We start from the raw sequence: 12297 nt of genomic DNA on the forward strand, positions 1-12297 counted from the left end.
TAAACTGTACCAAGAATAACTTCCTGATACCTTCAAGGCCCTGGTAAGGCTTAGCCAGAGAGAATGTGAAATCTTCTGTTCTTGAGAGCTTTCAAAATAAGGCATGGTTCTCCACCTGGTGGAGATGGCATTGATGTAGCAGCAAGACACCTTTCCAACAGTGTGGTTCTTTGTGATATATCCATTTTTGAAAGAATAAATATATCTATATAAATATGATATTAAATCCTAGTTTATAGAAAGAAGACAGGTGACTGAGCTAGAATTTAGGCCTCATTGACTGATTTCTGTGCATTAATTTTGTATCCTGCAACCTTACTAGATTCACTAATTAGTTCTAGTAGTTTTCTGGTTACATCCTTAGGATTTTCTATGTATAGTAAAAAACTGTATTAAAAAAATTTCTTCTTCTTGTCTTATAAGTTGCAATTTCTTGTTGTAAAGAGATTACTGTATAGATACTAGAAATTGTTGTTCCCCGCCCCTGTATTAACTTAATTTCATTGTAATAGGAATTTGCATATTCTGGAAACTTTAAAATACTTCCATTTATATTCAGAACCATAAAAGTGCCCGAGTTATTCATTTATAAATGTATACATGTCTTAGGTATAGAAAAAGCTGAGAGGCCTGAACTGTCCTCCTTTCTTTGAATGACTCCTGTTGCTATGGTAATTGCTGAATTAGAAGCCTAGCATTCTTGCCTTTTGGCCTGTCCTGGAGGCTTAGAATGGACAAGAAGTCAAGAATGACTTTGTCTTTGACTGTAGTACAAAAAAATGCACGGCATTGAGATCATGTATTGCTTCTCTAAGGAAAGGAAAAAAAATAAAACAAACCCTCACCCCACTGGATTTAATATGTACCCTGTGAGTGCTCACTGAATAAAAACTTGTGGTGGGAATGGTATGCTTATGAAATTAGATGTATGGCAGATTATCCTTATATGTGTAGTGTATCATAGGTGCCCCTTTAAAACTTGACAAGGTTGGTATCTGAGGCAAATATGGATACTGAATTTATATTTGTTTATTTATTTATTATTTTTAATTTAAATTTATTTATTTATTTGTTCACTTTTGGCTGCATTGGGTCTTCGTTGCTGCGCACAGGCTTCTTCTAGTTGCAGTGGACAGGGGCTTCTCTTTGTCGCCGTGCGCAGGCTTCTCATTGTGGTGGCTTCTCGTTGCGGAGCATGGGCTCTAGGCACGTGGGCATCAGTAGCTGTGGCTCATGGGCTCTAGAGCTCAGGCTCAGTAGTTGTGACGCACGGGCTTAGTTGCTCTGCAGCATGTGGGATCTTCAGGGACCAGGACTCGAACCTGTGTCCCCTGCATTGGCAGGTGGATTCTTAACCACTGTGCCACTAGGGAAGTCCCTGAATTTATATTTTAAAAGTACAGTTTTAATGTTAGTAGTGCTGTTAACCACAGTGGTGAATATTAAAGCAGCTTTTGTCCTCTTGTATTTTATTTTGTATTTTAGAAGGAACTTTATAGGAGCTTCAAAATGTGGTGCAGTGTATGTAGAAAATTAAAAGACTAATTCATTGAGTCATGTTTTCATGGAGCTTAAATCACAGATATGGGCTAATTATAACTTAATTTTCTAGGTTATTTAAACTCCAATCATGATTGTTTGTGTAGTTTGCTTACATATACATATATTCAAAGTTTCAGTAAATTGAAATATTGCCTAGGTACTTTTTCAAATTATCATATATTATGTAGAAATAATCTTTTAGTTTCCTATAACTAGTAGATGTAAGACTGAAAAAAAAAACTCTTCAGCCATTTATTTTTGAAAGAGCTCCAAAGTAGCATGGAAAGTCAACTTTTTAAACCTTTTCCTTCAGGAAACCTTTCTTCTTTGTTCTTATGCAGCCTCTTAGGACCCATTCCACTCTCTGGCTTACTTCTTCTGATTTTGGGGACCACTTTTCTTTTTAATCAAGGTAAAATTAATCATTTTATTTTATTTTATTATTTTTTTTTTGCGGTATGCGGGCCTCTCACTGTTGTGGCCTCTCCCATTGCTGAGCACAGGCTCCGGATGTGCAGGCTCAGCAGCCACGGCTCACGGGCCCCGCTGCTCCGCGGCATGTGGGATCTTCCCAGACTGGGGCACGAACCCGCGTCCCCTGCATTGGCAGGCGGACTCTCAACCACTGTGCCACCAGGGAAGCCCAAATTAATCATTTTAAATTGTGCAATTCACTATATTCACAATGTTGTGCAACCATCACCACTCTCTAATTTCCGAAGCTTTTCATCACCCCAAAAGGAAACCCCATCCCCATTACTAGTAACTCTCCATCTTCCTCCTCCCCCTAGCCCCTGGCAACTACTTATCTACTTTCTGTCTATATGGATTTGCCAATATTGCCTATTCTGGACATTTTATATAAGTAGAATCATATGATATGTGGCCTTTATATTTGGCTTCTTTCACTTAGCATAATGTTTTCTGATTCATCCATGTTATAGCATATATCAGAACTTCATTCCTTTTTTATGGATGAATAATATTTCATTGTACGGACAATACCATATTTTGTTTATCCCTTCATCAGTTGATGAACATTTGGGTAATTTCTACTTTTTGGCTATTATGAATAATGCTGCTATGAACATTCATGTACAAGTTTTTATGTGAATGTCTAAGTTTTTTTTTTTTTTTTTTCTTTTGCGGTGCACGGGCCTCTCACTGCTGTGGCCTCTCCTGTTGCGGAGCACAGGCTCCGGACGCGCAGGCTCAGCGGCCATGGCTCACGGGCCCAGCTGCTCCGTGGCATGTGGGATCTTCCCAGACAGGGGCATGAACCCATGTCCCCTGCATCGGCAGGTGGACTCTCAACCACTGCGCCACCAGGGAAGCCCGAATGTATAAGTTTTAAATTCTTTCTTTTAGGTATGTACTGAGGGGCAGAATTACTGGGTCATGTAGTAACTCTTTGATTAACTTTTTAGAGAATAGCCAAGTTGTTTTCCACAGTGGCTGTGCCATTTTACCTACTAGGAATATATGAGTTTCTCCCCATTCTTGCAAGCACCTATGATTTTTCCTATATTATTATTATTTTGTATTATTGCCATTCTAGTGGGTGTAAAGTGATATCTTACTGTTGTTTTGATTTGCAGTCCCCCAGTGACTAATTATGTTGTATGTTTTTTCATGTGCCCGTTGGCCATTTGTATATCTTCTTTGGGGAAATGTCTATTCAAGTCCTATGCCCATTTTTAATTGGGTTGTTTGTCTCTTTGTTATTGAATTTCAGACTTCTTTATATATTCTGGATACTTGACCCATATCAGATATGTGATTTGCAAATATTTTCTCCCATCTTCTGCATTATCTTTTCACTTTCTTGATAGTGTCCTTTGGTGTACAAAAGTTTTTAGTTTTGTTGAAGTTCAATTTATCTATTTTTTTCTTTTGTTATTTGTGTTTTGGGTGCCATATTTAGCCCTCACTTACTTTTAACCTCTGGTTTCAATCTCTTGATACCTTTAGGCTTCAAATTTTTCTCTTGTAGCTTTTATTTTTCCCTCTTCAGATAATTATCTGCCCCAGTGACTTGCTCTTTAGTCCTTACCCCATAGGCCATTCTTTAGAAAAACTCAAAGGTCCTCAGGTCTAGCATAGCTTTAGGTGCTTGTGAAAAAAATTGGTTGGCTTTGGGAAGAAAAAACTGGCTACTGGTAAATTTTTTTCCAGCTTTATTGAGATATTGATATAATTGACATATAACACTGTGTAAATTTAAGGTATACACTGTGTTGACTTGATTCACTTATATATTGCAAAATGATTAGTACCATACTACTAGCTAACACCTCTATCATGTCACATAATTATCATTTCTTTTTTGTGGTGAGAACATTTAAATTAAAGGCTTGGGAAACAAGTTAACGCTTCAGAGTTTAGGAGAATATGGAGTGAACTTTTTATACCCTGGATATGTTAGCAAAATGTTATGACTGTTATATAACATTAATTATCAGTGTAACGGTAAAACTGAAGTTTGATAAGGTCCCTTCCTTGCAGGTATTACTGTCTAATAACCACACTGTCCAGGCAGGACCTAGGTAAACAGTTGAAAGATTAAGGGTAGACAAGATCTTATAGAGTTGATACTTGAATAAAGTATAGATGACTCTGAACAAAGAAAAGTCCTTGAGTTTGGGCCAAATGAAAGGGAACTTGAAATAATCAAACTGAATTTTTTTTTTTTTGCGGTATGCGGGCCTCTCACTGTTGTGGCCTCTCCCGTTGCGGAGCACAGGCTCCGGATGCGCAGGCCCAGCGGCCATGGCTCACGGGCCCAGCCGCTCCGCGGCATATGGGATCCTCCCAGACCGGGGCACGAACCCGTATCCCCTGCATCGGCAGGTGGACTCTTAACCACTGCGCCACCAGGGAGGCCCTCAAACTGAATTTTTACCACACTGTGTTCATGGCAGTTTTCCTATAAGTAGGACTAATTCTTATACCATTGAAGACAATGTTTGTTGACATGTTTCTTTCATGAGATGCCATCTTTTAGGGTTTCTAGACTTCGTAGATAAATGATTTTCATTTTTGTAAGTTACTTAGAGGTATAGGATTAGTTTTCCTGTTTCCCCAACCTGATCCCATTTAATGTCATAGGGTATACTTTCTGCTTCTTGGCTTTAAGAAATAATGCTTTCAAGAAGACAAGTTTTGTGTCACACTTTCTATTTTTAATACTGCTTTTAACTTTTAAACATGCATTTTACTTTATCCCAGTTTCTGCTTTTTAGAAATATTTAACTTCTTGCAAAATATATATATATTTTTTTAACTCTTGTCTCAGATTTCTTTTCAGATGTTTATTTCATCTTGATGAGAGAGAGAGAGAGAGAGAGAGAGACAGAGAGAGCATGCGATGTGCGTGAGAGAATGTCCTTATTAAAACTAGGCCATAGGGCTTCCCTGGTGGCACAGTGGTTGAGAGTTCGCCTGCCGATGCAGGGGACACGGGTTCGTGCCCTGGTCCAGGAAGATCCCACATGCTGCGGAGCGGCTGGGCCCGTGAGCCATGGCCGCTGAGCCTGCACGTCCGGAGCCCATGCTCCGCAATGGGAGAGGCCACAGCAGTGAGGGGCCTGCGTACCGCAAAAAAAAAAAAAAAAAAAAAAAAAAAAACTAGGCCATAAAGCAATTTCACTTTTAGCTATTTATCCTAAAGGAATAATCAGAAAGGGGCTCAATGCTATTGCTACAAGGATGTTCATTGAAACAATATGCATAAAGCACAAAAGTGGGCATAATCTAAAAATCCATCATAAGGTGTTGGTTCAGTAAATTATGGTGCATTCATTGGACTACTTGGCAGCCATTAAAATCATGTTGCAGGAGAATATTTAATGATGTGGGAAACTTTATAATATGTTAAATGAAAAAATACAAATTGCAAAACCGTATGGACAATGTGCTCTCAGTTATTTAATGACAGGTCTATGAGCACAGCATAAAATTTGAAGGCTATATACCAAACTATTAACTGTGGTTACCTCTGCATGATAGGATTATGGGCAGTTTTTTCTTGAGGAAACCGTATATTGCTTTTATATTTAGGAAAAAGTTTTTTGAGTTCTGTGCTGTATTGCTGATCATTTTAATAGCTTCATCTTGTGCTTTAGATGTTTAATGCTTTGTTCTTTTTCCTCTCTTGTCTGACATGTATGTTGTAGTTTTCCATGTTAGGCGTAAATAACCTCTTCTAGAATCTTGCATCCACAGAGAAGGTGCAGAATCATTGTGTTATGAAGATGAAAGTTGGATTTGTGGTTGATAACTTCATTGCCTTAGGTTATGATACTGTTGAGCCCAGTGGTTATTGGGCCAGTGATTATTGCACATAACTTTTTGCATCCTCACTTGGTCACTCCATGAAGGAACTTGGTCTCTGTGATAGAAATAAAATGTTGTTCTGAAAAGGGTATTACAGTTTACATGTGTTCTCTTACTATATGTATTAGCTTGCTAGGGCTCCCAGAACAAAACACCACTGATTGGATGGCTTAAACAGCAAGTTTATTTTCTCACAGCTTGGGGTCTAGAAGTCCTGGATCTAGGTGTTGCCGGTTTGGTTTCATCAAGGCCTCTCTCTTTGACTTGCATGTGGCTGCTCTCTTGCTGCCTCTTCACGTGGTTGTCCCTCTGTGCACATGCCTTGTTGTCTCTGTGTGTCCTAATCTCCTTTTTTTGTAAGGATATATATATATATATATATATATATATATATATATATATATATATATATATATATATATATTAGGGCTCACCCTAATGACCCAATTTTAACTTAATTAACTCTTTGAAGGCCCTGTGTCCAAATTCGGTCGCATTCTGAGGCACTGGGGGTTAGGGCTTCAACATATGAATTTTGGGGAGACACAGTTCAGTCCATAATAGTATATATCATTTGTGATGAGTTTTAATGACAAAAGTAGTGTGGATGAAGTAAATTTTATTGTGAATTATTAATGGTTATTATAAACTATTACAACATCCTAAAGAACTACAGCTGTAAGTTATATAAGGGAGAATGTAGAAGATTGTGGATGTGTTAGCACCAACTTTTTGTAATCACCACTGGAAAAGTAACTCAGACTCTATGACCTATTGATTCAGGTCACACCTAGTGTGATTCAGGAGTCCTGGCTAACACAACTCTGCCACTAAAATTTGGGAAATGTATTGGTAATACACCTTCTGCCATTCTTTGAAATATTTTTTTTTTCTCCTAGCTGGGCTACATGACAGGACCCTGTGGTGGTTGGTGTCTCATGGTCCTAGAGAAATTTGTAGACCCTCTACCTTATATACTCTTACATGTGACAATGGTGATTGTTTTCTCCCCAGTGAATCCTGGGGCTGACGTGGACTTTTAACACACACTGCTACAGTCTCCTGCTTCTGGATCCTTCCTAGGGGTCTCACAGAGTGGGACCTGTTTTGTGATGTATCCAAAACTGATCTCTTTTGGGTTAGTAATTACTTAAGGAGGTATTCTTGTTGAAATACAAAATATTTTCATTTTCTACCTATATTTGGGAGACCGAAGGTGACTATCTCTTAGGAAATATAGTCCAGATTTTTAGTTTTTCTGTTTCATTGTTACTGTGTTAATGTAGTTAAGGTCTATAATATTAGTGGAATTATTTAAGCTTCGGGAGTGTCAGACTGGATTTAAAGTTTTTCCTCATTCAAATAAAGGCATATTGTGTTTATGTGTTATAGGCGTGTAATGCATTTACATAGATGTGTGTGTATATATACACACACATACTTGGTAAGATAGTTTGATTAAAAAATGAGAAATTTGGGCTTTTATGGGTAATTGCTCTATTTTTAACTTAGTGGGGTCATGGAAGGTTCATGGAATATGAATTTCAGGTTTTAGCTCTTCCAGTTACTTGCTGTGTGATCATAGGCAAGTCTTTGAACAAATCTTAACTCCTCATAATTGAATAAAAAACAGTAATTAGGGGCTTGCCTGTTGGCACAGTGGTTAAGAATCCGCCTGCCAATGCAGGGGACGTGGTTTGAGCCCTGGTCCGGGAAGATCCCACATGCTGCAGAGCAACTAAGCCCATGCGCCAGAACTACTGAGCCTGCGCTCTAGAGCCTGTGAGCCACAACTACCGAGCCTGTGTGCCACAACTATGGAAGCCCGTGCGCCTAGAGCTCTGCAACAAGAAAAGCCTCCGTAATGAGAAGCCTGCGCACCACAATGAAGAGTAGCCCCCACTCGCCACAACTAGAGAAAGCCCGCATGCAGCAATGAGGACCCAACACAGCCAAATATAAATAAATTTATTTTAAAAAATAATAAATAAGAGGAATAGAATTAAGATCAGTGAGCAAGATACAGAACATTTGCCCCCTGACATTTAGAACTCCCTGTAAATGGAATATGCAGACCTGAAGGTCGGTTAGTTCTTTGTGACTGAAGTTGTGAATTTGTTGGGCCATAATAGAAGGAACTTATGTATTGTGGAGTGTGGTAATGGAAGTTGATTGTTTATTTTCATTTTGAGATTCTCAAAGTGTAGGGTTTTGTTTTGTTGTCTTTATAAAGGTAAATAATTTATGTCACATTTATATAATTATAACAATAAAAATATTTATTAGTACTTTAAAGTGTAGATTAATCATCAAGAAATGTCATTACATTAAATATCCCAAAGACTCATCTGTTATTTCTTCTCCTTCTCCCTCTAGTGGGCAGAAATATTTTAAAAACACCACATGGAAAGGGTTATTAGTATTGAGTGTATCACAATATAGTCTCAGCTTTTTAAAAGATTAATGAATGTTAATGTTTCAGAATCATTAAAGAAAGTGCTTTATTCCTTTCTAGGCATAATAGTGGATCTTTGAATGTTGAAGATGTTCTTACCAGCTTTGACAATACAGGAAATATTTGTAAGTTATATACCCACTGTATAGAAATATTTTTAGTGTTTTAAAAGTCCATTTTAAATTTTTTTTCACAGTGTTTATTTTATTGATGTGTGTGTGTGTGTGTGTGTGTGTGTGTGTGTGTGTGTGTAATAGAAACTCTTGCTGTTTTTAGCTGCATAATAAGCCTCATGTAAGATGTACCTACTAAGTGGGATAAGGCAGTTTTTATACTTGGCAGTTTTGTGTCTGTGTGTCTGTGTGTGTGTATGACAGAACATAGATCAGGAGGAACACTGGATTCTCCAGTACTATCCCTTTTGTTTCTTGTTTTCATTTTGACCTTTTCAGTTAATCAGTCCAACAGAGGGGCTGTCTCTCCCTTCTTTGCTGTGTTTGGGTATGTGTGTTTTTACTTCTTGCTTCTTCTCTCTTTCACTAAAGAGTGAACCCAGAACATTTTTCCTTGCTGCTAATATACTTTAATACCAGAATGATTTTATTTTGTGCATTATTATAATATTATAGAACATATTGATTTCTTATCTAAGTCTCTGATTAAGTCATAATAGATTTCTCCACTGAGAAAATCATTTAATTATAATGTCATGTAATGAAAGAAATCAAACAAGAAATATCTTTATATCACTACGTTAAACAACATACCATGATAGAAGCGGTGTACTCCTTTATGTGTTGCATAGGCTATTTTTCTTAAGATAGTGGATAATCAATGAAATATTACCATTTTAAATGTAAAAATTATACTCAAATACTTTTCTTAGGAAATTTCACAACTGTAACTACTTATTGTCTGAACTAAAATAACATATTCTGCTAACAGTACTACATTATCAAATGCTCTCTAATTTTTGATCTGCATAGAATAATGTCCCACAATACTCAGGCAATGATTTTGTTCTTATGCCCACATGATGGCAAGCTTTTGATTGTGAAAAAAAATATTTATGTATTTTGTCACTAAGGAATCTAAATATCCTAAAATTATCCTAAAATATTTAAAAGAATGTAGGTTTCTTTTTCATGGATAGTGTTAGGTATACCTTTTAGTTTCTCTGTGTTGGCACTTGCTGAATTCTTTCCCAATATTTTTATTGGGGGTTGGGGCAAGGTCTGGGTAAGGGATACTAATGGTGGTTGAGGAGACATTCTCCTTTAGTTCTGTGGTAATGGGCAGGCTTATGCATACCCAATTTAGGAACATAATTCTAGAATGTTAAATGTGGATTTTTGATTTGGTATTGTAAAAATCAAGTACTGTTCCCAGTGGTTCAGTATGAAGTAGGGCCACTAGCTGGCAGCATTATGTAAAATAAAAATATTTTCCTAAAGGTCTAAGCTATTATTTTGTGTATGAATAATATGTTACCCCCCCCACCACCGTAAGTTGTTGTTGCATTGACAAATGGAGAAATTGTATGTTAATAGCTTTTTTTTCCCCAATGCTGCCCATTGTTTGGTAGAAAGGTTTGAGACTTTGGATTGAGACACACCTACATTTAAATCTTGGTTCTGAAATTAATCTTGAGCAATTTATATTATCTCTATGAACCTCAGTTTTTTTCATCTCTTAGAACTGGACATAATGTATGGAAAGTGTATAACATACTGTATTCCTCATACTTGATACTCAGTAAATGAAACTCTTTATTATTACCAGTGGTGAGTACCTCTAAAGCTTTGCAGTTTTTTTCTAATAATGAAGAAAGTATTTTTAAGGATTATTCTGATGTTTTAAAATAAACTATTTTGATTGAACTAACAAGGTGGGAAAATAGATCAAATTAGAAAAATAGTAATTTATTAAAATGTCTTGTCATAAATGTGGTCTTTTAAAAAAAATTAATCTATTTATTTATTTATTTTTGGCTGCCCTGGGTCATCGTTGCTGTGCGGCCTTTCTCTAGTTGTGGTGAGCAGGGGCTACTCTTCATTGTGGTGTGCAGGCTTCTCATTGCGGTAGCGTCTCTTGTTGTGGAGCACAAGCTCTAGGCATGCGGGCTTCAGTAGCTGTGGCACGCGGGCCCTAGAGTGCAGGCTCAGTAGTTCTCGCGCATGGGCTTAGTTGCTGTGCGGCATGTGGGATCTTCCCGGACCAGGGAATCGAACCCGTGTCCCCTGCATTGGCAGGCGAATTCTTAACCACTGCACCACCAGGGAAGTCCATAAATGTGATCTTAAAAACCTGAATGTATTGCCAAGTAAGAAGTGATAAAAATAAGACTCCTTAAAACATTTTGTTTAGTGTAACTTTTATATTATACTCTTTAAAAATGTATAATGATACTTCAACTTAATGTAAAATTGATAAATTCCTGTTACAATAAAGTAAATCTTGATTATAACTTTTATATAATCTTTGCCAAGGCTTAAAGTAATCAAGGATTGAAAAAGTGATTTCTCACTTGATGTCTCAAATGTTTGATTTTACCCTAATGGTGACATTAGATTGAGTTTGTGACTGGAAAACCCAGCAGAGGGCGCTAAAATCACAATTCTGTCTCAACAGATCAATATAACTAGAATAAATACCTTGAATAGTAACCCTAAGCTTTCATCATGTAAACATAGAAATATGTATGTGTAAACATTGAAATATGTATGTGTAAACATCTGTATTTGATTTGTTTCTTATATATTTAATATATTCAGCAATTTATTAATACAAAAAAATAGATTTTCCTGACTGATATTTTTCTTCATTTTTTTCATTTCTTTTTTAAAACAGGACAATTTATTTTTATTGTTATTTATTTTAATTAATTAATTAATTAATTTTTGGCTGTGTTGGGTCTTCGTTGCTGTGTGCGGGCTTTCTCTAGTTGCAGCGAGCGGGGGCTACTTTTCGTTGAGGCGCACGGGCTTCTCATTGCAATGGCTTCTCTCGTTGCAGAGCACGGGCTCTAGGCATGTGGGCTTCAGTAATTGTGGCACATGGGCTCAGTAGTTGTGGCTCGTCGGCTTTAGAGCACAGGCTCAGTAGTTGTGGCTCACATGCTTAGTTGTTCCACGGCATGTGGGATCTTCCCGGACCAGGGATCGAACCCGTGTCCCCTGCATTGGCAGGTGGATTCTTAACCACTGTGCCACCAGGGAAGTCCCAGGAATTATTCATTTACTTCAGGAGTTAGTTTACAGGTTAACATGACTTCCTGATAATAGGAAAAATAACTTAATTAAAATACTTTATAGTTACAACACCCCCGTACATGTTTATAGAAAATACACATATGTGAATATATACAAAATATATTCATGTTTAGTGGAACTATTAATCTCAATTTTAAGTTAACTTTAGAAACAAGTAATGCTTTTATTCATTGTAAATTTTCAAAGATGAGAGGATAAGTCTTAGTCCGAGTTTGTTTATGCTCTCACCAGAAAGATATGGAAAAAATCTTTAATTTTGGAAAATTAATGAAACCTCTAAATAATTTCTTATTTCCTGATATGTTAGAAAATAAAATATTCTTTATTTTTACCTCTGTTATTTTTACATGTGTGGCTTGCAAAGTGTTTTATGTTTTTGAGATATCCTTTCAGTATTTGAATTCCTTTGAATGTTGTAGGAAGAAATAAAAATGAATCTCCACACAGTCATTTCTGCATAATGATTCATTGCTCTATACGATATGACCCCAATCTTATTTTTACGTGTTTATATTTGCTCCTGTGGAAAACAAATTATTTTGAAAGTCAAGCTTCTTTTTTAGGTATGCATATTCCATCTTTGGGTTCTAGTACTTGAGAACGTACTTCCTTTTTTTTTTTTTTTTTGCGGTATGTGGGCCTCTCACTGTTGTGGCCTCTCCCGTTGTGGAGCACAGGCTCCGGACGCACAGG

The 12297-nt window shown here is 37.0% G+C and overlaps 1 protein-coding gene across 1 annotated transcript in view; it reads left to right on the plus strand.

Annotated features, from left to right (window-relative positions):
• Positions 1 to 12297, plus strand: part of CAMKMT (calmodulin-lysine N-methyltransferase) — a 389154-nt gene that overhangs the window by 20649 nt on the left and 356208 nt on the right. The window contains exon 3 of the mRNA XM_060117401.1: positions 8393 to 8457. Coding sequence (XP_059973384.1) covers positions 8393 to 8457 — 65 coding nt within the window. The remainder of the gene's footprint in view (positions 1 to 8392; positions 8458 to 12297) is intronic.

Source organism: Mesoplodon densirostris, chromosome 14 (assembly GCF_025265405.1).
Source record: "Mesoplodon densirostris isolate mMesDen1 chromosome 14, mMesDen1 primary haplotype, whole genome shotgun sequence".
Taxonomy (NCBI): domain Eukaryota; kingdom Metazoa; phylum Chordata; class Mammalia; order Artiodactyla; family Ziphiidae; genus Mesoplodon; species Mesoplodon densirostris.